The sequence below is a fragment of the Hippopotamus amphibius genome, chromosome 2, assembly GCF_030028045.1.
Source record: "Hippopotamus amphibius kiboko isolate mHipAmp2 chromosome 2, mHipAmp2.hap2, whole genome shotgun sequence".
NCBI classification, from domain to species: Eukaryota; Metazoa; Chordata; class Mammalia; order Artiodactyla; family Hippopotamidae; genus Hippopotamus; species Hippopotamus amphibius.
The window spans coordinates 3957974-3980620 of NC_080187.1; the positions used below are offsets into that span (position 1 = coordinate 3957974).

The 22647-nt window shown below is 65.4% G+C and overlaps 1 protein-coding gene across 7 annotated transcripts in view; it reads left to right on the plus strand.

Annotated features, from left to right (window-relative positions):
- RALGDS (ral guanine nucleotide dissociation stimulator) overlaps positions 1 to 22647 on the plus strand; it is a 46635-nt gene that overhangs the window by 21015 nt on the left and 2973 nt on the right. For 3 of the 7 annotated variants that reach the window (XM_057720546.1, XM_057720545.1, XM_057720542.1), the window contains exons 2-16: positions 12158 to 12268; positions 13202 to 13395; positions 13934 to 14032; positions 14841 to 15034; positions 15246 to 15586; positions 16342 to 16557; positions 16759 to 16862; positions 17340 to 17424; positions 18784 to 18852; positions 19254 to 19340; positions 19793 to 19825; positions 20111 to 20232; positions 20433 to 20528; positions 20827 to 21028; positions 21201 to 21443. In XM_057720546.1, coding sequence (XP_057576529.1) covers positions 12158 to 12268; positions 13202 to 13395; positions 13934 to 14032; positions 14841 to 15034; positions 15246 to 15586; positions 16342 to 16557; positions 16759 to 16862; positions 17340 to 17424; positions 18784 to 18852; positions 19254 to 19340; positions 19793 to 19825; positions 20111 to 20232; positions 20433 to 20528; positions 20827 to 21028; positions 21201 to 21443 — 2196 coding nt within the window. Of the gene's footprint in view, positions 1 to 2624; positions 2866 to 12157; positions 12269 to 13201; positions 13396 to 13933; positions 14033 to 14840; positions 15035 to 15245; positions 15587 to 16341; positions 16558 to 16758; positions 16863 to 17339; positions 17425 to 18783; positions 18853 to 19253; positions 19341 to 19792; positions 19826 to 20110; positions 20233 to 20432; positions 20529 to 20826; positions 21029 to 21200; positions 21444 to 22647 lie in introns of those variants that run through there. The other 4 variants (XM_057720540.1, XM_057720541.1, XM_057720544.1 and 1 more) reach the window with 4 other exon arrangements.

Consider the following 22647-nt stretch of genomic DNA (forward strand, 5'->3'; position numbering starts at 1 on the left):
CTTGGAGATAAGGTGACTTGCAGGGGGGCAGGGGCTGCGGGGCAGGTGGCATTGGCGGAGAGGGAGGGTCACACAGTAAGAAAGGGGCGGAGCTGGGCTTTAGAATCTGGCCTCTGTGCTACACTGCCCCCCTGCGAACTGGGGGGTGTGTGTGTGTGTGTGTGTGTATGCGCGCGTGTGCGCGCGCACGTGCACGCAGCTGGAGCAGCGAGCAAGCTTGCCAGGACCCAGAAGGGGAGCCCCAAAGCAGGGGTGAACAAGGCAGGGAGGCGGACAGACACCAACCAGACAGACATCAACCAGAGGCAGCCCCCCACCGCCCCCTCCATACAAATGAGGTCCAGGTAGTCGGATGGGAGGCAGCCCGGCCAACTGTATTGGTGTGTGGTGTCCTGATGGAACTCCCCAGGCCTCACCTCTCCAGCCGGCTTGGGTCCCCCTAACCTTCAGTGTCAGAGAGGTGGTGACCTTGATGCACTCAGGAGTCACTTGGCCTCCATGGACCCCTTTCCCGGCTATAAAATGGGCACGAGTTTGTTTGCCAAGCCCCTCCCTGAAAGAAAGCGATAAAGGGAGCAGAGGAAAGAGATAAAGGGAGTGCAGGCAGGTGCTGGGTCCCCAGGCACTGAGAGCTTGGCCCCAGGGGAAGGAGCGGGAGGAGAAGCTTCTAGCCCAAGGCAATGTCCAGTGTCCAGGTCACCCCTTGCTGGCTCTCTGAGGACCTCATTCCTCTAAATAGGCCCCACCCACCTCACCCTCCCCTGGGGCTTCCTAAACTGCCTCCTAAGGGTCTCCATCCCCAGCCAAATTTACCCATCTTGCTTTGAAAACAAAACCAACAAACAAGCAAAACCCAGTGTTTACTATTATGTGTGTGTGAGTACTAAAATATTTTAGAAAATTTAGCAAATTCTGAGAAGTAAAAAGAAAACAGTGGATACCACTGCCCAGAAGTAACCACCATTACTTTTGCAAAGTAGGTCCCTCTAGTCACATGCACACGTGCAATGTCAGGTTCTGAAAGCAGACTCTGCATTGTGGCTTTCTGACTTTGCCCTTATAGCCGACCATGTCCCTGTATCATGGTCCTCCTGTGGTGGGTAACTGCGCGGGGTCCTGTCAGTGAGTCTGCATAGGGTGTTTGAGTTGATTCCTTTGGCAGAGTTGTAACCGAGGTTGCCATAAACATCCTTGTATAGAAATGCACGTCCACACCTCTGAATGCTTCTTTAGGGTTAATTCCTGAAAGTGGGATTGTCGAATCAAAGGGCATGAGGGTTTTATTTTATCTTATTGAAGCAGAGTTGATTTACAGTGTTGTGTTAATTTCTGACGTACAGCAAAGTGACTCAGTTGTGTGTATATACATTCATTTTCATGGCGTGAGCGTTTTTAATGCCCTTAATAGAAATCACCAAGTTTTTCTCCATGCCTCTTTGTCAAGGCCTTGCCTTGTGCCCGACAGAGGACCACCCGGCAGGTGCTCAGGCTGCCCACATGGGCACACAAGTGGCTGGGAGCTGCCAGGGCCCCGCTGTCCATGGGTGTCTGAGGTCTGGCACACGGGGGGTGCCCAAGAAATGCTTATGGAATGAGTAGTCTGGACCTACCCTCTCATTCTGCAGATAGGAAACTGAGGCTGGTGGATTGGCGCCAGTGCTGGGAGGCTAGTGGCATTGCCGGGGCTGCTGACAGCGATGGCAGGCGTCTGTGAGGGCGGAGGGCTGAGGGCTGGACAGGCCTGGGCAGTGTGCTGGTGTGAGGGAGGGCCCTGTTCATTCATCGGTCTACTTGCCTCCTCACTGGCTTCTAGAAAGAGCAGTGCAGGCTCCCTAGCCCTGCTTCCTCCTCAGCACTCAGCATCTCACATCCACAGGAGGGCTGCCCTGAGACCTCGAGCACTCAAGCCACCAGTGAGTGGCCCCAGCTGACCAGGCCAATGGCAGGTGCTCGGCTGGCATCTGTCCCTCTTGAATGTAAGCCCCAACCTGGTGATGCCTGGTCTGGGTTCTCCCCCTTAGCCCCCGACTGCCCCTCCTCCGCTGCCTTCTGTCTGCCGGTACCTCCTCAGGGTGGCCTCAGAGCTGAGATAGTACAGGCGGAGGGCCCTCCCCCATCCCCTGCACCCCCGCACTAAACACACGCCCCAGCCCTCAGGCCTTGCAAGTGTACGCGTGCACGGAGGCCTCAGAAGCACACAGCCAGGCACAGGGTACCCACTGTGATCCTCCCGCAGGAAGAAAGTGAGGCTCAGAGAGGTCAGGCGACTTGACCGAGGCCACAGAGCTAGGGAGGGGCTTCACCGGAATCTGAGGGAGGTGGAGACCCACCGCTTGACCACACGTCCGCACGGCCACCAGTCACGCGCCTGCCCAGCCCGCGCGCGCGCGCCCGCACAGAGGGCCTGACCGCGGCGCCGCGGCCGCGCAGCACCCGCTACACGCGCTCTCGCGGGCGAGCGCGCGCGCAGGCGCACACACGCCCCGCCGGCGCCTCTGGCCCCGCCCCGCCGCGCCGCGCCCCGCCCCGCCCCCGGCGGCCGGCCCCGCCCCCGGCCTGACCTCCGCGGGGCCCGGCGGCGGGCGCACAGCGCTGGCAGCGCCGAGCCGCGCGGGGCCCCGCCGCCCGCGCCGCCCCGGGTCCCGCGGCCCGGCCGGCCGCCCGCGCCGCTGCGAGCCGCCCATGGTGCAGCGCATGCGGGCCGAGGCGGCCGGGCCTGCGGGCGGCGCCGAGCCGCTGTTCCCGGGCTCCCGGCGGAGCCGCAGCGTGTGGGACGCCGTGCGCCTGGAGGTGGGCGGCCCAGGCAGCTGCCCGGTGGTGCTGCACAGCTTCACGCAGCTCGACCCCGACCTGCCGCGCCTGGAGGTGGGTGAGCCAGGCCGGCGGGCGCTCGGCCGGGGGAGGGTGGGCACCGGCGTCCCGGCGGGTCGCCCGCCTCCCGCGGTGGCCGCCCCCACCCCCCCAAGGCCAGCCCGGGGGCTGCGGGGGAGGGGCCTTCCGCAGAAATCCCCCGCCCTGCGCCCACCCCGAGGCAGCCAGGTGGGCGCGGGGGCTGCCGCCCAGCCGGTCCAGCAGTTTCGGGCCCAGAACCGGGTCTTCGTGCCCCCCCGTCCGTCCCGGTGCCTGCCCTCGCCGAGCCCAGGTAGCCTGGTTCCCGCGGGCGGTGGCTGTCTCTTGCGTCTCTGCTTTCCCCGACAGCAGGGCTGGGCCTTATTTCATCCCCGTGGCCAGCCCGGCGCGGCTTAGGCAGTTTGGCTGCGACATGCAGGTGGGGAACTAGGGATCCAGGCGGCAACCCTAGAATCCTCAGAGGCTGTTGGGACCACAGGGGCCTTCCAGACAGCCCCCTTTCGGGGCAGAAGTGGACTCCGACGTTCAGAGAGGGGCGGAGGGGGGAGACAGGCCTCCAGCCTGTGGGGCCAGGTGTCCAGACGCGGAGGTTGGGACAAGGGCCTCTCAGGCGGAGGGGTGACTCACCTTTGCTTGATTAGAAAATGCACAGACACCCTGAATCTGTTAGGTTGGGAGCATTCAGGTGGGGGGGTTGGCTGTCACGGATGGGGTGGGGGGAACTAGGTGAGGGCTGGACTCCTGTTTCTAGTGTGCTCTGGGCAGCAGGGGGACCCCTGGGTCATGGAGTCACGCGGGGGTCCGTGCCCTCCTCCTCCCACCTGACTGTGCACCTGACTCTGAATTATGCGGCCAGGGTAGCCGATTCCAGGGTCGGGGACTGGACAGGGGCCATTCCTGGGCCTGAGGGCTCAGTGGGGTTGCAGAGCCCCCATGCTGGTTAGGGGCCCCTGGGTATCCCCCGCGTTGTCACTTCAGGCCCCGGGGAGCTGTAATTGCCAGCCTGGGTCTTGTGCCTCTGTGTGTCCCCCGTGCCTAGACAGGGCCCAGATGCCTATTTACCCGAGGATAAAGCGCATCTCCCTGAAGGCAAGGGGTGGAGGGAGCTCATGGTGGGAGAGCCGCTGGCCTGGGACACCCCTTCTTGCGGAGCTTGGCGGGTGGCCTGGCCGGGCATGCTCCCCGACCCTCATCCACCCGCAGCTCTGGTCTTCATCGGCGGCTGGAACGAGACCCCTGGGAGGGTGGGGGTGGGCTGCCTGACACCAGCCCGGCACGCATCTGACTTTCATTATGTCTGGCAGCTCCTCCGGCTTTGTGTGCTGCAGGGTCCGGCCTGCGTGCTCACAGGGGCGGCCGCTCTGCTGCTTCTCTCCCCCTCGCTCTCTCCGTCTGTCCATCTGTATCCCTGAGGAACCGAGAGAGAGGCAGATCTGAGCCCTGCCCTTGCCCAGAGGTCTGCCTTCTCTCCCTCTCTCTCCTTCTCCCCTTCTCTCCCTCTCCCTCTCTCTCGTTTCCCCCCTCTCCTTCCTCCTCTCGCTCCCTGGCCCCAGCACTGAGATCCAGGCCGTGACCGCTATTTAGAAATCAAAGGGGAAGCTTCTGGCTGGGGCAGGAAAACCAGGGTCCTGGCAGGAGAGGAGGCCACTGCCGGAAACCAAACACAATGACCATTTACCATGAGCTGGGGAGGGGGTGGGGAAGTCCCTGTCCCTCCTGCCAGCACCCGCCCCATCCTGGGGCTGATTTCCTGGTCGCTGTGGCCTGCCAGAGCTGAAGCAGCCGCTTGTGGTCCCTGTCCTGTCTGGAAACCACCAGGCAGTTTCTGTTTCCTTCCCCAGTCCCCCTTTCCTCACCAAACCTCCACCCCATCCTTCCCTCTCGGGGCTGCCAGATGTCCTCGCACATCTGGGTATCTGCTCGTCATCGTAATTCCAAGCCAAGCCACTGCTGACCTAGCACAGCCTGCGGGGCTCTGTGCTTTCTGGAGGTCACCCGGCCCATGCCCCCGCCTCCGTGCAGGCCACTGCCTCAGCCAGGCAGGAGGAGTCCCAGAGTCCGCAGCACCCACTGGCTGCAGACACCACCCCCTCATTCCAGCTGGTTTTGACCAACCTTCCCGAGGAGGTGCCGACCCCACTTTACAGGAGACTGGAGCTCAGAGACATGAAGTCCCTGATCTAAATGTACACACAGCGAGCGAGCATGCAGCCAGGATTTGAACCTGGGTTGTGTTCTCTGCTGGGCGCCTGCTGTGCGCGAGAGCCCACGGGGGTCGGAGAAGGATAGCCCACGGGGGCCGAGCTTCTCACAGTGAGGGTGTCTGGGAGGACAGTGGAGCTGTGGGGGGACGGAACCAGGCCCAGGCAGCCCAGAAGCCCCTATGGTGGGTGAAGGGTAGGGGTGCTTGTAGACCTGAGGAAGGTGAAAGTGCTTTGGGCCAAAAGACACTGGGGAGAGCTTCAAGGGAGAGACAAGCCCACAGCTGGACCCTAAAGGTTTGAAATAGTAGCTACTATGAGCTGGCACTCGGTGGGAGGCAGTGTGTCTTTTTGGGGTCAGAATTATCCGTCATCCATTTAACAGATGAGACAACCGAGGCGTGAGGTTGCACAAACTCAGTGAGCCAGTAAGTGGAAGGGGCGGGATTCCGACCCGGGGAGTGGGGGAGCCTGCGAGCCCTGAGCGCCGTGTCTGGGGGTGGAATGACGTGAGGAGGGCTTCTGGGATCCTCGGGCAGAGATGCGACGCCCTCCAGCCTCCCCGCCTCCTTCCCCGTTTTCTGGTCTCTTGATCGCATGGTGTGCAGGCCTCTAGTCTAACCCCCAGGGCTCCTTAGCCTTAGGCCAAGAGGCTTGGCCTGAGAGGCAGGGCTGCGTGTGTAAGTCTGAGTACTGCCATCTTCCAGGTGGGCTTCCTGGCAGACGCCAAGGGCGCAGCCTCCAGTAGCGGCAGAGCCTGTCCAGATCAAGAGGGGACGGACCAGCTGCCACCTGCTGGGCCCCCACGGACCCTTGGGTCCCCCTCCTGCGTTACTCCTCAGGGGCCCGGCGGGCTGGTACTGGGTCCTTGTTCCTTCTCTGCGGGGGAGGACTTCTCTGGGCTGGGCACGCCGGGCTGTTTCCCCGGAGGCTCAGAGATGGCCTTGGAGCAGGAGCGGGTGGTGGGGGGCGGTGCTGGAAGGTGTCGGACCGCTGGCGGGCAGGACTCGGGCCCCGTCCTCAGCCTGGAAGGAAGCCGTTCCCAGGCCCCACCTTCACTGCCGGCTCGGAGGGTTTGGAGGAGACTTGGCACTGGCCGCGCGCAGCCTCTGAGCACGCCAGTGGGGCGGTTTAGGGAGGCTGCAGCCAGGCAGTCGAGGACTGGCTGCCAGGACGCCCCCCACGGCGTGGCACCGCACTGGGTCCACCCGGCCTCAGGCTCGGCGTCCGGCCTCTCAGGCCCAGAAACACCGCCTTCCTGGACCCATGGCTCCGGCAAAGCCACTGTCCCCAAACCAGCTCTCGGGACGTGGGAGTTGAACCCTGCAGCCCAGCGCAGGAGAAGCAGAACTTTGGGCATCCCCGAGTCTGCACCCCCTGGCCAGCCTGTGGCCAGGGAGGGGTGGGGGGGAGCGGATGATCTCCAGAAGGGTGCTCGGGGAGCAGGGCGGGGGCACCCAGCACGGGGGCCTGCATTCGGGGAGCTCTTGGGAGCAGTATTGCCTGGCGTCTTCCTCTCCTCCCCAGGGAACCCTCCGGTGCTGGCACGGTCAGCTCTGCGGTGTGATGTCCTTTTGACCCGAAGGGCAGCGCCGCACGTGCTGGTCCAGAGCTTGGGCTCTGGAGGGAAGAGAGCTGGGCTGGAAGGGCAGCTTAGCCTCTTGCAGCCCTAGACCTGCTCTCGTTCCCTGAGCCTCAGTTTCCTTACCTGTAAAATGGGCTTGATGCCAATTCCTGTGCTTGGGGTTCTGGGGAGAACTGAACGAGACAGGCAGCCTGGCAAGCGGTCCCCACAGTGCTTGGTACCGTGTCAGGGCCGGACAGGTGGTGGCTGCCATGATTGTGTCTTCTGACAAGGGGAGTGCCCGTTCCCAGGGCTCCAGGAGGACGCTGGCCAGTCTGGTGCTTCCCAGGTCTCGTTCTTGTAGCTGACCTTGGGCCTGTGGGTGCCCTGGCCACCCCGTAGCAGGAGCCCTGACCAATCCCCTCTCGGTGGAGAGGTGCAGGTGCGCGGGAGCTGCCGCCGCCGGCCCGCCACCCACCCCCCCGCCAGCTGTGTGACCCGAGGAAGCCTGTCCCGTCTCTGGCCTCCCTCCAGCGTCTTTGTGACCAGGGTCTGGACTCCGCTTTGAGGCTGTCACCATGGCAGCCACCAGTGGAGCGAGGCTTGGTGTGTCACTACGGCACGTGAGTGTCACGGGCCAGGGTTCAAATCCCTGCCCAGCTGCCTCTTCCCGGCTCCTGACCGGGATGAACTCCCCGCCTGGCTCTCCTCGTCCATCACGGGAGGTGTCGGGAGGATTCAGTGTGGTGAGTGCGCCAAGGGCCCGACACCCAGGAAGTGCCCGCACGTGCTGGCTGCTGTGGCCGGCGATGCTGCTGTCAGCCAGCCCTGCCCTGCACCCCCTTGGGCCAGGCCACCCTCCTCCCCAGCTGTCACCAGCCACGCCCCCTCGCAGGCCCCTGGAGGCCGGACAGTCGGGAGCCGGTCCTGGATGGGCAGGAGGACGAGGCAGGCAAGGCCAGCCTGGGGTCTGGTCTCCGCCGTCCAGTGGAAGCACGTGTCTCTTCTAAATGCTGATGAGTCGCTGGGCTCGGGCTGGCTGGGAAGGTTCTTGGGGAGATGGGTCAGCCTCTGTGGCGGCTCAGCACAGGCTTGTCCCCAAACGGCAGTTTCTGGGGTCACTGACTCCCTGGGTGCCCTGCCACCCAGGCACCTCATGTGGTCCCCTGCCAAGGCCACCTCTGGGCCATGGTGCTTGGGCACCAGGAGTGTGGCCACCGCCATCCAGGGCTGACCTTGAGTCCTCACCGGGGTCGTATTCATGCCCTTGGGCTCAGGGTACAAGACACCCACCTGAGGTGGGGGCAGGCCCGAGGGCGGGCCATTTCGCCCACCAGGAGGGTCACACACATCTGATGTTTTCATTCTCCCTCCCTGGGCACACAGTCTGAGCAATGAAGCAGGGCTTGGACACTCTCTACTTGACCATCTCCCCTGGGCCTTGGTCTCCACCTCTGTAAAATGGGTGTGCAACTTTGTGTTCAACTGTCCTGGGAGCCTGGGACTCGGGGAGGCCGAGCAGCCCTCTCTGGTCCCTGATCCCTCTCAGTGTTTTGACTCCGACATTCAGACAAGAGGCTAAAAGGTCAGAAAGCTGCAGGCCTGGTTCCTGCAGTGTTAGGATGACCAGCCTCCCTTTCACCTGGCCCTCCTCCAGGTCCCCAGGGCATCTGGCAGGCCTCCCGGCAGCGTGTCCCACCTGGTGTCCATCGTCAGCTCTGCAGCGACAGCGTCCTGAGGGCCTGTTCCTGGGCGCTCTGTACACCTGGCATCAAGCTGGTTCTACTGCCCGTGTCCCCTCTTGCCGTGCCCTCTCCCCCCACCTCTCGTCCCATTGGAGAGCTGCTACCGTTTGCCTATCTCCCAGACAGGCTCACCGAGGCTGAGAGCTGCAGGGCTCAGCTGAGCTGGGAGCCAGAGCCCTGCAGGAGACATAGTACCCGGCGGTCCGATGGGCCCTGGAGAGGGGCTTTGTGTGCTCAGGGCTGCAGGTGCTGGCGGGTGGCCGGGTCAGGGCCTCAGGTGACCTCTGTGACTCACTGGATCAGAGCAGCAGCTCAGCGGGGTGCCATGAGGTCCCTAGGTGGTGGTCTCGTGCACGTGGAGGCCACCAACCCCCCACTCCCCTACCTGAGTGCGACCAGGTTTCTCCTTGTGCAGCCCCGGCGGGGAGACTGTGGGTGAGTTCAGGTCCTCCTCTTCCCGCTGCCTCAGCCCTGGGCCAGGTCTCCTGAAGAGGAGCTGGTCTGCAGCCGGAGGCGTCTGTGGGCCCGGAGGCCCCACGTGGCCTCTAGTTGTAGCTTCCACAGGAAATGTACGGCTGAGCGGGAGCAGGGGGGCCACCAGGATGGGAAAAGGTGCCTCCCCTGTGTGTGCGGGTGCGAGCCTTCTTCTGGGGGAGATGGCAGGGCTGGGAAAGGCCCAGTAGGTCCCTTCTGGTCTATCCAGAAGTAAGGGTGGGATCGGCCCCTGGTGACCTGTTATTCCATCTTTCGGGAACCAGGGCTTGGCCTGCCGTCAGTTAGGGATGCAGCCTCCTGCTGGCCCATCACCCTCTGAAGGCTGATCAGGTGACACGCTAACAGACGTCACCCAGGCCGTTTCCTTGTCCCTGGGGCTCCGAGCTGTGCTCCGAGGGACGGCGGGGTGTGGGGCACCCTGGTTACCGTTCTGCCAGCCTCTGCTCATCAGGGCCTGGGGGCATCCCACCACCCTCGCTCCAGACCCACGTGGCAGAGGGCTGGGCAGTGTGTACGAGGCCCAGCTGCAGACTGGGTCCCAGGGCTCAGGGACAGCTGCGGGACAGCTGCGGGCCTGCTTGCGGAGGGCCAGGAGGGTCTGTGCCCTGAGGACACAGCCGCCCACCTGGTGTTCTCTGCCCCTAGGAGCTCGGTGCTGACCTGTGGACGCCCCCCCGCCCCCCAGGGCATCGCTGTTTGCTCCGCCGCCCCCTCCCCAGGAGCTCCCTGCCCCTGCCAGGGCACCCCTGGGGGCTCGGCGCTGCCCACACGGGCCGCCTGTGTGCCCTCCGCTGGCAGGATGGGTCACCTGTGGGAGCCAGGGCCCTGCCCTTCCTGCCCCAGAGGGCCCGGGGCAGATGCCAGGGCCGTGGGCCGCTTTCCTCCTCTGTCCCTGGGAGAGTGGTGGGAGCGGGAAGCACGTCCCCACTGGGCCACTTGGTGCCCAGGACGCGGGCGACTCCGCCGTTGTCTCCTGGCAGATGGCTTAAATGGCGCCTGCTCTCTGCGCTGCTCGGACGATCTGGTTTTGTTCCGGCTGCTGTGCTGCTGTGAAGGGACCGGAGAGGACAGGGTTAGCTCCGCGGGGCTGGAGCGGCTCCCCATCTGTGCGACAGGGTGGTGACTCCCCCTGGCCCAGCGTGTGCGGCTCTCAGCGTCCCGCCCTGCCCCCCACCTGGCTGGCAGCAGGGGGCCCCTCGGGGTGGGGGGAAGGGCTCAGGATCACATGACTCCCGGGCAGGGCGGCCAGCTGCTCGGCTGCCAGCGAGGCCCATGGCTCACTGCAGAGCTGCTATGTAGACCCGCTCAGGGATGGCGCGGCCTCCCGTGGGTGGGCCGGCCAGGGGGCGCTTCTGTCCAGCAGGCCTCAGTGGAACCCCGCTGGGAGCCCGGTGCTCTGTGGGCTCCCACGGGGTCCACGTCCGGTGCCCACGGGCAGGCAGGTCCGGCATAGGACCTCCAAACTGCTGGCGGCAACGTGGGGGCTCAGGACACTGTCTGGCTCCTGGACCAGAAGTGGCTGGAATCCCCCGGAGAGGGACAGGCCTTCCCAAGGAGGGGCAGCAGGCTGTGCGGGAGGCAGTCTCCGACCCCTGAGGCCCCCTCAGGAGGTGCAGGGGTGGGTGGACAGAGCCCCGGTCTCACAGGTGGGCATCGCCCTGACGTCGCCCGTCCCTGTGGCCTCTTCCAGGCAGGGGAGGGAAGGGCGCATCTGTTTCAGTTTTTCTGCCACAGAAGGAGGAACGTCCCCGCCGTGACGGAGGGGCCGGACCTCCCTCCGCGTGGGCTGTTGGGGTGTGTCGTGTGGGAGGTGCCGCGTGGGCTGGGGGGGCCCTCTGCCTGTGGGTTCCCTGCTGACTTCCAAGAAATGCCTGGCTCTCTCTCCGGAGGAGGCAAAGGGTCAGGAGCCCCGGTGTGACTGCAGCGGCTTTCACGCCGGTACGATGCCCAGAGTGGGAGGGCGGCCTCGGGTCAGAGGGAGTGGAGGTCCAGAGGACGGCTCCCAGGCCTCCCGGAGCCCTGAGGCAGGCCGGAGGCCCAAGCCCCCCGCCCCCCAGCCCCGACCCCAAGGGTGCTGCTGTCCGGGGGGTAGCCCGCAGGACACTGGCACCTGGTTCCTACCCAGGGGCCCAGCTCAGGCCGAGGGCTTTAGGGAAGGGTTGTCGGTGGGGCCCAGGCTGAGTCAGCACTTTCCCTGGGCCTTGTCTGAGCTCCACGCCCACCCGGAGCTGGGGCAGTGACCCGTGGTCTAGCTACCGGCATTGACCATGTGATTGATGGCCCTGTGCCAGCGCGCGCCTGCCCCCTCCTCCCTGAGCTCTCAGAGGTCTGTCTCTCTACTCCTCGGCCCCTTCCCCACTGCAGACTCACCCCATCCCTGGACGGGGGTGGTGGGAGAGGGGGCAGGGAAGCCCAGGGCAGCAATGATGGTGGCCTTGGCCCAGCCTTGAAGCAGGCCCCAGGCTCGCCTGCCCAGCGGGAGGGGTCTCTGCCTGTTAAAACAAGGGCCTCTCTGCCCGGGACCAGGGAGCAGCCAGATGACCCCCGCTTCCCGGCCCAGCCAAAGTCCCGTGGTTCCGGAGTTCTGTGAAACCACAGGCGTCAGCCCGGACAGCAGCCCTGTCATCATTCTCACACTGTGCCCATGCACGCGATGACGTGGGAACTGGGAACTCCTCTGTTGCCCAAGAAGACACAGGAGCATGAATGAGCAGAAAGGGAAGGAAGTGGCCGTGGCTGTGGCCGTCGAGGATGCCCGCGCCTGCCCCAGACCCAGGAGGCTGGCTCCAGGGCTGGGGCAGCTGTCGGGGGAGGCAGGCTGGGCACGTGAGGGTAAGGGGCCAGGGGCCTCAGGCCCTGGGGGAGGCACCTTCCTGGGGGGCCAGAGCCCCCTAGGTGCAGTTGGCTGAGTCAGGGCCTTGGGGTCCCGCGTCTGCCGTTTGCCCGCGGCAGCGTGGCTTTGGATGGGTTGCTCTTCCCTCGGCTTCCGTGTGCTCACCTGCGAAATGACCACGTGACAGGACGCGTCTTGGGGCAGGGGCAGGCTGCCGTGGGGTTGGAACCCCGGTGGACACGTGTTGTTCACACCCGGCCGTGGCTGGCGGGGTGAGGAGGGGGGTGCTGGGGCAGGTGGTAATCCCTGGCCCCCCAGCTGTTGCCCGTGTCATTCCGGACTGGAGGTCTCTGTGGCCACCGACCTTTGCCTCATCTGGGGAACAGAAGGTGGCGTGGGGGCGTCCCGCTGCTGCACAGCCAGGCAGGCCCTGACACCCCCGCCCGGCGGCCGGGCGCTGTCTTTGCAGAGCTCCACGCAGGAGATCGGTGAGGAGCTGATCAACGGGGTCATCTATTCCATCTCCCTGCGCAAGGTACAGGTGCAGCACGGCGCCAGCAAGGGCCAGCGCTGGCTCGGGGTGAGTGTGGAGGGGGAGGCCCGGGATCCAGGGGCCACCCTGGCCACCCCGCCGGGCTCCCTCCCGGGGCTTTCCTGCCTGAGGGCCCCCAGTCCTGCCCCCAGAGGAATCCGGGCTCCCGCCCCTCCCCCACTGTCCAGCCCCGGGCTGGGCCAAGTGCACAGTTCACTGTTCACTTATTTGCATGAACATCGAAAAAGACACTTTCATACTGTTTTCACTTCATGTTAGGCTGGGATTATGTATGCATTTTGCCCCAGTATTTCTTGTTTTAACGACGGGCCCCCGCTGTCCCGGGTGGCCGTCACCCGGCTGTCCTTCCACACCTTCTCCAAGGTTTACATCACCTTACTTAGTAGGGCTTTTTTTACAAAAACAAAACAAAACAAAACAAAAAAGGGCTCAGGATACTATATACAGTTCTCTGCAACTTGCTCTCACCGAGCACAGCTCCATGACCCCCTCCAGGTCAGAGCAGAAGCGTGACAGATGCGTAACGTTTCAGAAGGGAGGCCGATTACCAGCCCTTCACTGCCGTGGACCTTGACGGGATTCCTTTCTGCAGCCAGTTCCACAGTGCTGCCCCGAACAGCCTCTGTGTCCTAACATACTGTGCCCTCCCATCCCGGGTTGAGCCTCTGTTTTCTCATCTCTAGAATGGGGCTGTTTGGCCAGGGCTCACGGGGATAATACTCTTGATACCGCGAGGTGCTGTCATTACTCAGCTAATAAAACGACCCCAAGGTGTTAGTAGTTTCCATCACCCACCACCTCCAGTTCAAAAGCGAAGACCCTGTTTCCGTTCGGGGCGCTCACATCCCATCTCCGTCCAGAGGTCCCCGAGCGCGTGGAACTTACTCAGCTCCAGGCTCCGCCCTCCCGGTGGGCCACGGTGCAGCTGCTGACCGTCCGTCCTTCTTTGTCGCACCCCAGTGTGAAAGTGAGTCGGCCCTGAACCTGTATGAGACCTGCAAGGTGCGGACCGTGAAGGCAGGCACCCTGGAGAAGCTGGTGGAGCACCTGGTGCCTGCCTTCCAGGGCAGCGACCTCTCCTATGTCACCATCTTCCTGTGCACCTACCGAACCTTCACCACCACCCAGCAGGTCCTGGACCTGCTGTTCAAAAGGTGAGCAGCCCACCCCTCCGCGGCACAGCAGCTCCCCACCCACCTCCCGGCTGGGTGTCTTGGCAATGTCGCTTCGCCTCTCTGAGCCTCCGCTTGGTCATGTGAAAGCCGGGCTGCCAAGAGGCCCGACCTCACAGGGTTGTGGATAAGCATGGACAGTGCGGCCCCGTGCCCAGCCCTGTGGAAAGGGCTGCCAAGGGATGGGGTGGTTTTAATTGAGGTTTTCCTCTCCCCAGTGGAGAAGCTTCCTGCCTCCAGCCCTTGGGCAGAGCTGTTTTCCCATTTGTAAAGGAGGTTCCAGATTCTATCTCGGGGTCCCCTCCTGGGAGTGGCCAGAGCCGGGCTGGCTGAGGGCCCAGGCCCACTCCGCCATCTGATTGGGGCGCATTCATTCAGGAAATACCTGTGAAGCACCTACTGGGTGCAGGCACTTTTCTAGGCATTTGGCTTAATTCAGTGAATGGGGCAGACAAAAATCCCTACCTTTCTGGGCTGCCATCCTAGTCGGGGGGTCAGCCAGTAACGCTAGACGTCATAGCAGGTACGGTAGATGTGACGCCCTCACGGCCTCCTCTAGATACGGATGCATCCTCCCTTATTCCAACGAGGACGGCGGACCCCAGGACCAACTGAAAAAGTGAGTAGACTTTGGGTCTGATAGGTGGGGCGGGGCAGAACTCTGCCTCCCACACATCCTTTGATCCCCGCTACAGGGCTGAGGTCTGGGGGCTTCTGCAAGAGGAAAGGAGTCACAGAGCTGTGGCTGGGGTCCCGGGTCCCCAGGGAGCAGAGGGGAGGCTGGGGGCTCAGAGCCGGCCCCTGAGAGCATCCATCCCCACCCAGGTCCAGGGCCCAGAACAGGAGGTGTGGGGGGCAAGCTGCTGACACTTGGGCCTCGCACCCCAGTGTGAGCGCTCAGCTGAGGTCACGAGAGCTCAGTCAGGGCTCGGGGCCAGCTGTGTCCCCACCCCCGAGAACAGTGTCACTGGGGGGACGAGACCCGCACTCGGGCACAGACTGAGGCAGCCGTCGTGCGTGAGCTGCAGGTTCAGGTGCACGAGGCCCGTGAAGGCCGGGCAGGGGGCACACTCTGCTTGTCCCCTCCTCCCGCCCGTGTTTAGGCAGCGCCTACTGTGTGCGGCCAGGCCAGTGCGATGAACAGAGCAGGCGCAGCCCTCCCTGCCCACCTGCAGTTTCCTTTCCAGTGGGGAGGACTTGGTGTGGGGGGGGGGCAGACAGGAGAGAGTCAGGCCCCCCCAAGGAAGGGAGAGGTGGTCACTGTGGATGGAGGGCTCCTTCCTACTGAGACTGCCCCCCTGTCTGGCAGCCCAGTGGAGGTGGGACAGAGGTGGGCCCAGAAGCCCAGCCCCCCCGGGGAGCCAGGGGAGGGCCACGAGGAAGGAAAGGCCAGGCCCCTGACTCTGCTGCCCACTGCCCGCCCCCAGTGCCATCTCCTCCATCCTGGGCACCTGGCTGGACCAGTACTCAGAGGACTTCTACCAGCCCCCGGACTTCCCCTGCCTCAAGCAGCTGGTGGCCTACGTGCAGCTCAACGTGCCCGGCTCCGACCTGGAGCGCCGGGCCCACCTTCTCCTGGCCCAGCTGGAGCACGCAGAGCTCACCACGGCAGAGCCGGAGGGTGAGGAGATGGGGGCGGGTGCTGGACACAGCGGGGAGCCCCCGAGGCAGCTCTTGGGCCCGGAGCAGAGACCGGCCTCAGACCGCCGTGGGGACCGCCGTCGGGGAAGACATCCTGGGGTGGTTCTTGAGCCGAGGCGTCTCTGGAAAGCGGTGGCGTGTTTTCTGGCTTAGAAAGGCAGGCCTGTTGCTGAACTTTTCTCCTCTTGCAGCTCTGTCTCCGGCTCCAGCTCCAACTTTGAAACCAACGCCAGAGCTAGAGCCAGTGCCAGTACCAGCTCTGGCACCCAGGCCGGTGCCAGGTCCAGACCTAGAGCCGGTGCCAGGTCCAGACCTAGAGTCAGCTGTGGCACCAGCCCCAGAGCCAGCACCAGCACCACCTCCAGCGCTGGAGCCGGCTCTCCCGCACACTCTCGAGCTCGAGCCACCTCCAGCCCCGGAGCCTTCCTGGCCTTCGCCTGTGGCTGCAGAGAACGGGCTGGGTGAGGAGAAGCCTCACCTCCTGGCATTCCCCGCCGACCTGGTGGCGGAGCAGTTCACGCTGATGGACGCGGTAGGCAGCTCGTCTCAGCGGGGCGGGCAGGGGGGCACCTTCCTCCTGGCGTTTGCGGCCCAGACCCGCCACGCCCTGTCCGGAGCTGATGTCCTGCCCCAAAGCCCATTACACCCTGTGTCGCCTGGGCGAGTTTCCTAACCCCGAGGCCTCGTTCCCCTCCAGGCCGTGGCCCTGGGACCCCGTCCCTCTGCACACAGTGACTGTGGATGAAGTGAGGTGGAACAGTAGAAAGCTGGGTGGGGGAGGGGAGCTCACTGAGGTGCCGCCAGCTCCACGTGCCGCCCCCACCCCCACCCCCCGCGTCTGCCGAGGAGGCCTCCCTGGCTTCAGCACTTAGGAGGCACCTGCTGCGTGCTGGAGGCCGTGGCGGGCAGCAGACACAGCCTCCAGTTGTAGTGCCCACTTGAATGGACGGGGGACAGGCCTGAGGTGTGATCAGGGGCGAAAAGTACCACCTGGTGTGGGCAGGCGTGCGCCTCCTCGGGTGCTGGGAGTTAGGGTGGGCCAGTGCAGAGGCCCGCCTCTCTCTCCTGCCCGTTTCACCCCGGCCACCCGTGTGCTGGGCACCCACTGTGGGCAGGGAACAGAACCCAGAGACACCGCCTCCCCCTCCCGCCCCCGCCAGGCTCCGGCTGCCTCCCCAGCTGCCAGAGCGCCAGCTCGGACCAGCGACCCCGCCTGGGCCGGCGTGGGGGACCGTGGGCGCTGAGCTGGGCTGCGGCAGAGCCAGGTGACCCTCCCCTGCCCCTCAGGAGCTGTTCAAGAAGGTGGTGCCCTACCACTGCCTGGGCTCCATCTGGTCCCAGCGGGACAAGAAGGGCAAGGAGCACCTGGCCCCCACCGTCCGCGCCACCGTCACCCAGTTCAACAGCGTGGCCAACTGCGTCATCACCACCTGCCTCGGCGACCGGAGCGCGACGGCCCGCGACAGGGCCAGGGTGGTGGAGCACTGGATCGAGGTGGCCAGGGTACGCCCCCGCTGAGGGCCCAGGGACCCCTTTTCACCCCTGGCTTGAGCTTAGACCCCCTCCTGGGAGCGTGACTCATCGGGCGCCGGGAGCACCTCCCGGGGTGTCTGTCTCATCCGGGAGGGGGTCCCCCCGGGAGGGGCTGAAGCCGGAGCAGGCGGGAGCTTGGCCCCCCCTCACGGCCTGCCCCCTCCCTCCCAGGAGTGCCGGGTCCTCAAGAACTTCTCATCCCTCCACGCCATCCTCTCTGCCCTGCAGAGCAACTCCATCCACCGGCTGAAGAAGACGTGGGAAGAGGTTTCCAGGTGGGCAGGCTTCCTCCTGGAGGAGCTCCAGAGCGGCGCCGGGGCCCCCTGCCGGGCTGGGTGCTGCCTCCCCGCCCTCCCGGGGAGCCTGGGACCTGCCGGGAGGCAGCGCCGTCCTGGGGGAGGGACCCGCTGGGGGGCGTGGTCTCTCAGGACCAGCGGTTCTGCCTCAGGACCCGGTTTCCTCCTCTGTCGGGACTGGGCCACGTTGGAGGGGTTCACGTGTTTACTTCACAGCCACACAACTCTGTCCACTTAAAATCAAAACTAGCCTGAACAGAGCCGCTCCGTCAAATGGGCACGGGGGCCCCAGGTGACCCCCCAGGAGACCCACCCCTCCAGGCCCACCGAGCCCTTCGGTCCAGCGGAACCCGGTTTGAAAACCACCCGCCCAGGCAGTTGGGGTCTCTGGGTCCTCAGGTGTTTTTGCCCCGCACCCCTCCCCACCGTTCCTCACCTTCCCCTTCCCTCCCCCAGGGACAGCCTGCGCGTCTTCCAGAAGCTGTCGGAGATCTTCTCAGACGAGAACAACTACTCCCTGAGCAGAGAGCTGCTCATCAAGGTGGGGTCGGGGGGCTCGGGGCGGGGTGGGGGCGGCGTGTGTTCCCATTGAAAGGTTCTTTGAAAAGTTCTCGCGGGACCTCTTTGGTCTGTGGGCGGGCGGGGGGCCGTTGGGGGGACCGGGGGCCCTGGTCCAGGGGCGGCGTGGGCAGCTGGGCTGTCACAGAGCTTCGGGCCGGTGACGGGCAGGATTAGAGTCACCTGGGTCCTCGCGGGTCCCTCACCTGGGCGCTCGGGGTGGATGAGGTCAAGGGTGAGGGTCTCTCCCTTCCCCAGACCAGACCGGCCTGTCCCCACAAAGCTGCTTCTCTGTCAGCACTCACCTCCGAGGGCCAGGCACCTGCCTGCTCAGGCACCGGGCTGTGGGGGCTGCCCAGCCGTGAGTCCGAATGCGCAGACCCAGGCGGTGGACCTGGGGGCCGGGGGCTCCTCGTTCTGCCCCCGGGCAGACACTGCAGGTGAACCCCAGGGACTCCTCTCGGGCTCTCACTGCAGGGCCTCTGTTGGCCGTGACAGGCGTCCTGCCAGGTGGCTTGTGGCAGGCGTGGGGGCTGATGCACTCACGGGGGTCCTTCCCCAGAAGCTTCCGTATAAAAGAGGAAGCAGAGTGTCCCCACCCGGTGCTCCCAGCAGCCCCAGCTCACCCTGTCAGAGGCGGCACCAAGGAGACCCCTCCCGAGAGGATGAAAGCAGAGTTCTGTGCGAGGGACGTCGAGGGCGCTCTGTGGGGACGTGCAGCCTTTGGCACAGTGGACCCTGTGCTCAGCCAGGCCCCCCGGAGTCCCTGTCCCTCTCGCCCGCTGGGGGCCGGCACACACCAGAGGCTCTGAGCCCGGGACCTGGTCCGTGGAGGGCGGGGGTCGGGGGGGGACCACAGAGCCTCCCGCTCTCCTCTTAGTCTTTCCGAGGCTCCGTCAGAGGCAAAGCACTGCCTGTCTCTGGGCCTTAATTTCCTCATCTGGAGAGTGGAGGAAGGATGACCAAGGGATGCCACCCTCACGGGAAGGCAGTGCGGTTCACGGAGGAGGGGAACACTGCATGGGTTTAGTGTAGGACCCTCCTGTGGAAACAGGTTGGGGGGGGGGGGCGGGCAGCACAGCCGCAGTGATGGAGGTGTGGCACTGAGTCCTCGGAGACCCCAAGGGGCGGTGGAGTCCTCGTCTGCACTGTCCAGGGAGGCCAGGCTGCTGGCGCAAGTCCCACAGCCATGAGCGCCGGACCAGGGGTGCAGATCTAGGAGCAGAGTGCGCGGGGGTGGCTGGAGCGTTCGCATTGGTGACCAAGGCCGAGGTGAGGTCTGCTGGTGAGTCACGGGGGGGAGAGGCAGAAGGCCTCACCAGCCCTGTCCTTGGCTCTGCAGGAGGGGACCTCCAAGTTTGCCACGCTGGAGATGAACCCCAAGAGAGCCCAGAGGCGGCCGAAGGAGGCGGTGAGTATGCCCAAGGCCGGGAGAAGAGGGGCCCCCCGAACCCGTGCTCCTGCAGCTGCGCGGCCTGACGTGTCTGTTAGACGGACCTCCTCCTCCCACCCTGACCAGCTGGTGTCCCAGGGAACTAGTAGCCACCAGAGTAGGGGCCTGGAAGAGCCAGGCTCGGGGATTTGGGAGGGGGAGGGGCCAGGGACCATATACTCTTGGGGACTTGCGCAGTACCACCCTGGACGGTGACCAGAGGGAGCGTGGGGTCCGTGGACGCTGGGAGGGGAGGCGGGGGAGATGGCTAGAGGTCCCCAGGCGGCGCCAAGGGGGAGGCCTGGGCGGGGCTGTGGGGGTTTCAGGCGAGGGGCCTTGGGCCTTGCTCATCCGCCTCCCCCCCCACCGCCACGTCGCAGGGTGTCATCCAGGGCACCGTTCCCTACCTGGGCACGTTCCTCACAGACCTGGTGATGTTGGACACCGCGATGAAGGACTATCTGTATGTGAGTGCGCCCGGGGCGGCGGGGCGGCGGGGCGGCGGGGGGCGTCCCGAGCCGTGCGCTCGCAGCAGAGGGTGCACTGCGTCTCTCGTGAGAGCGCCCCGGGGACACCTGCCCATCTTAGCAGCGCGCCAGCAGAGCCTGGTGCCCGGCGGGTGGGGCTCAGAGCTGCAGGGGTGCTGGCCCAGCAGGAAACAGCACTCCCCCCCCCCCCCCCCGGTGGTACCCGAGAGGGGCTGGGGCTTCCTGCCCAAGGCCGCGGTCTCCCCAGCTGTCCTCGGACCCCTGCGCCTCTGCCCCCTCCCACCCTGTCGTGGCGCCTGGTCCCACCCAGGTGCGGGTGTGAGCTGCGCTGCCCCCTGGGGTGTGCTCCGGGTAGTGCAGCCTGAGGGGGGGCGGGGGGTGGTCACGGGCAAGGAGCTGGGTTCTGATGGACGCTGGCATCTGCTCTGCAGGGGAGACTGATCAACTTCGAGAAGAGGAGGAAGGTGAGCAGCGGAAGGGGGCGGGGGTTGGGGTAGAGCCCCACCGGGCCAGAACACTTCCCCTCCCTGTTACACTTTTGGCGAGAGTTGGATACAGAGAGAGGGGGAGTCTCTCCCTCGGGAGGATGAGGCAGGAGGTCGAATCAGGGACAACTTCCTGGAGGGGCTGTTTGAACCCGGCTCTGAGGACAGGGTGGGAAGAGGGGACCCAGAGGCTGGCCCAGGCGCGGCCCGCCCAGGCCCGGCCCGCCCAGGCCGTCAGCATCCCGTCCTTCGCTCTGGTCCCAGGAATTCGAAGTGATTGCCCAGATCAAGCTGCTGCAGTCGGCCTGCAACAACTACAGCATCGCGCCCGAAGAGCACTTCGCGGCCTGGTTCCGGGCCATAGAGCGGCTCAGCGAGGCTGAGAGGTGAGTCCAGGCAGGAGCTGGGCGGCACGGGCGGGCTGTCCCTGGGCAGCTCCAGAGGGCCCGTGGCGGGGGTCCTGGTCCGCCTTGGACTCTGTCGCTGGTGACAGCTGGGCCCCTGGACGCTAGCTGCTGGGCAGGCTCGGGGAGGGAGACCCGCGTGTGGGTCCTGGTAGCCTCACGGCTGCTGCTCTGTCCTGTAGCTACACCTTGTCCTGTGAGCTGGAGCCCCCCTCCGAGTCGGCCAGCAACACCCTCAAGGTCAAGAAGGACACGGCCATCGTCAAGCGCTGGAGCGAGTGAGTGCCCGGGTGGGCGGGGGACGGCGCCCTCTGGCTCAGGGACGCTGCGGGCTGAGGAGTCAGACAGCGGGCACTGGGATCCCAGCCCCTCCTCTGACAGCCCTGTGACGGGGCCACTGGCTCCACCCCTCTGGGCCTCCGTTCTCCCCCTGTGAAATGGGGTGATGCTAAAGGCTCTGTCGGACGCTGCAGCCAATGGGGTGATTGCCTGAGCACTCGACCCAGCGTGCGGGGGACAGGGCTGGGGAGGGTCCCAGGAGAGGCCTCCCCCAAGTCAGCCAGCCCTTTCCTGCAGCCGCCAGGCCCCCAGCACGGAACTCAGTACCAGCAGCAGCTGTCACTCCAAGTCCTGTGACCAGCTCAGGTGCGGCCCCTACCTCAGCAGCGGGGACATTGCTGACGCACTCAGTGTCCACTCGGCCGGCTCCTCCAGCTCCGACGTGGAGGAGATCAACATGAGCTTTGTCCCAGAGTCCCCAGACGGCCAGGAGAAGAAGGTGACTGCCCCACCCCCTCCCCGACAGTCCTTCCCAGCCCCTCCAGTCCTGGGGCCCCTCCGTTCCTGGGGCCAGAGTTCCCGGCTTCCCTCCAGAAGCCCCCAGGGCTGGACAGTGGCCTGGGGCGCCCTGCAGGGCCTGGGGCTTCTGCTGATCGTGCTGTCCCCTGCAGTTCTGGGAGTCCGCCTCCCAGTCGTCCCCAGAGACCTCCGGCATCAGCTCGGCCTCCAGCAGCACCTCCTCCTCCTCAGCCTCCACCACGCCCGTGGCCACCACACGCACCCACAAGCGCTCCGTGTCAGGGGTCTGCAGCTACAGCTCCTCGCTGCCCCTCTACAACCAGCAGGTGGGCGACTGCTGCATTATCCGGGTGAGCCTGGACGTGGACAACGGCAACATGTACAAGAGCATCCTGGTGAGCCGGGCGGGCGTCCCCGCGGGCCCCTCCCTCTGCCGGGCGGCAGACCCACGCTGAACACCACGCATCCTCCCTGCCCTCCCTCCCGGAACTGGCCTCCTGGGGGGTCGGGAAGGGCAGAGGGTCCACCAGATGCAGGGAGGAAGCAGCTGGTGCATCGATGGTGATCCGTGCTGGGGTCGCTGGACTAGGGGTTTACACCAGCAGCGGGGCAGGGCCTCCCCGATAAAGGGCCTGAGTGCGGGGGGAGCTGGGAGCAGCGTGCAGTGTCCCAAGACAGTGTGCCTGGGGCTTGGAGGAGCAGCAGGAGGCCCGAGCTGAAGGAACAGGCGTCAGGGAAGAGCAGGGGTCAGGGCGTGTCGGGGGCTAGGATCTCAAGGAGACAGGAGCCGCTGTGAGTTGGAGTGGAGGTGGGGCAGCAGTGACCTTCAGCTGCTCCGCGGGGGATGGGCTGGTGCCGGGAGATGCAGGAGGCGGCTGCTGCAGTGCAGGGGGGACGTGTGCCCGCACCAGGCGGGTGGCCGTGGAGGTGGCCGGCAGTGTAGACACTGGGGATAATTTGAAGATTGAGATCTAGCCAACGGGAGTTGCCCAACATACACTGTGTAGGTTGGGGGTGCGGGGGTGGGGGCTGGGGGACTCTTCTCGTCCTCCAGCACTCAGGCTGCCCATGAGCCAGTTGCACCCCTCCCCACAAGCCCCCCATCCACCCGCACTGGGTCAGGTGCCCCTTTAACGCCGTCACCTGTGTGACCCTGTGTCTAAGGCCTGCCTGTGCTCTGGCCCTCGGGGTCGAGGCAGCGGGGGTCGGCCTGCACTGGCCACCACTGCAGCCTCCAGCCCGTGCAGGCCTGGCCCGGAGGCAGCCACGGGCGTCCAGCCAGCTCCTCCTCGCTCACCTCCAGGGCTGGGGCCAGATGCTGTCTGTACCCAGGCGCGTGGATACCATTGTCCCCGATGGGCAGAGTCAAGGGGTCAGTCAAGGGGAGCAGCCCTGGGCTCAGGCAGTTGCCCTAGGCGGTGCTGGGAGGAGGCGGCGGGCTTATAGGAGATGGGGGGTAAAAACGATTGGGGACGAGCCCTCATCGTTGCATAGAGGCCTCCCCAGAGGGGCAGGAGACGGTGGCGTGACCCCCCTAGACCCAGCCCTCGGCCAGAGGCTGTGAGCCCCTGTGCGCAGTGCCGGGGCAGCTCTAGGGCC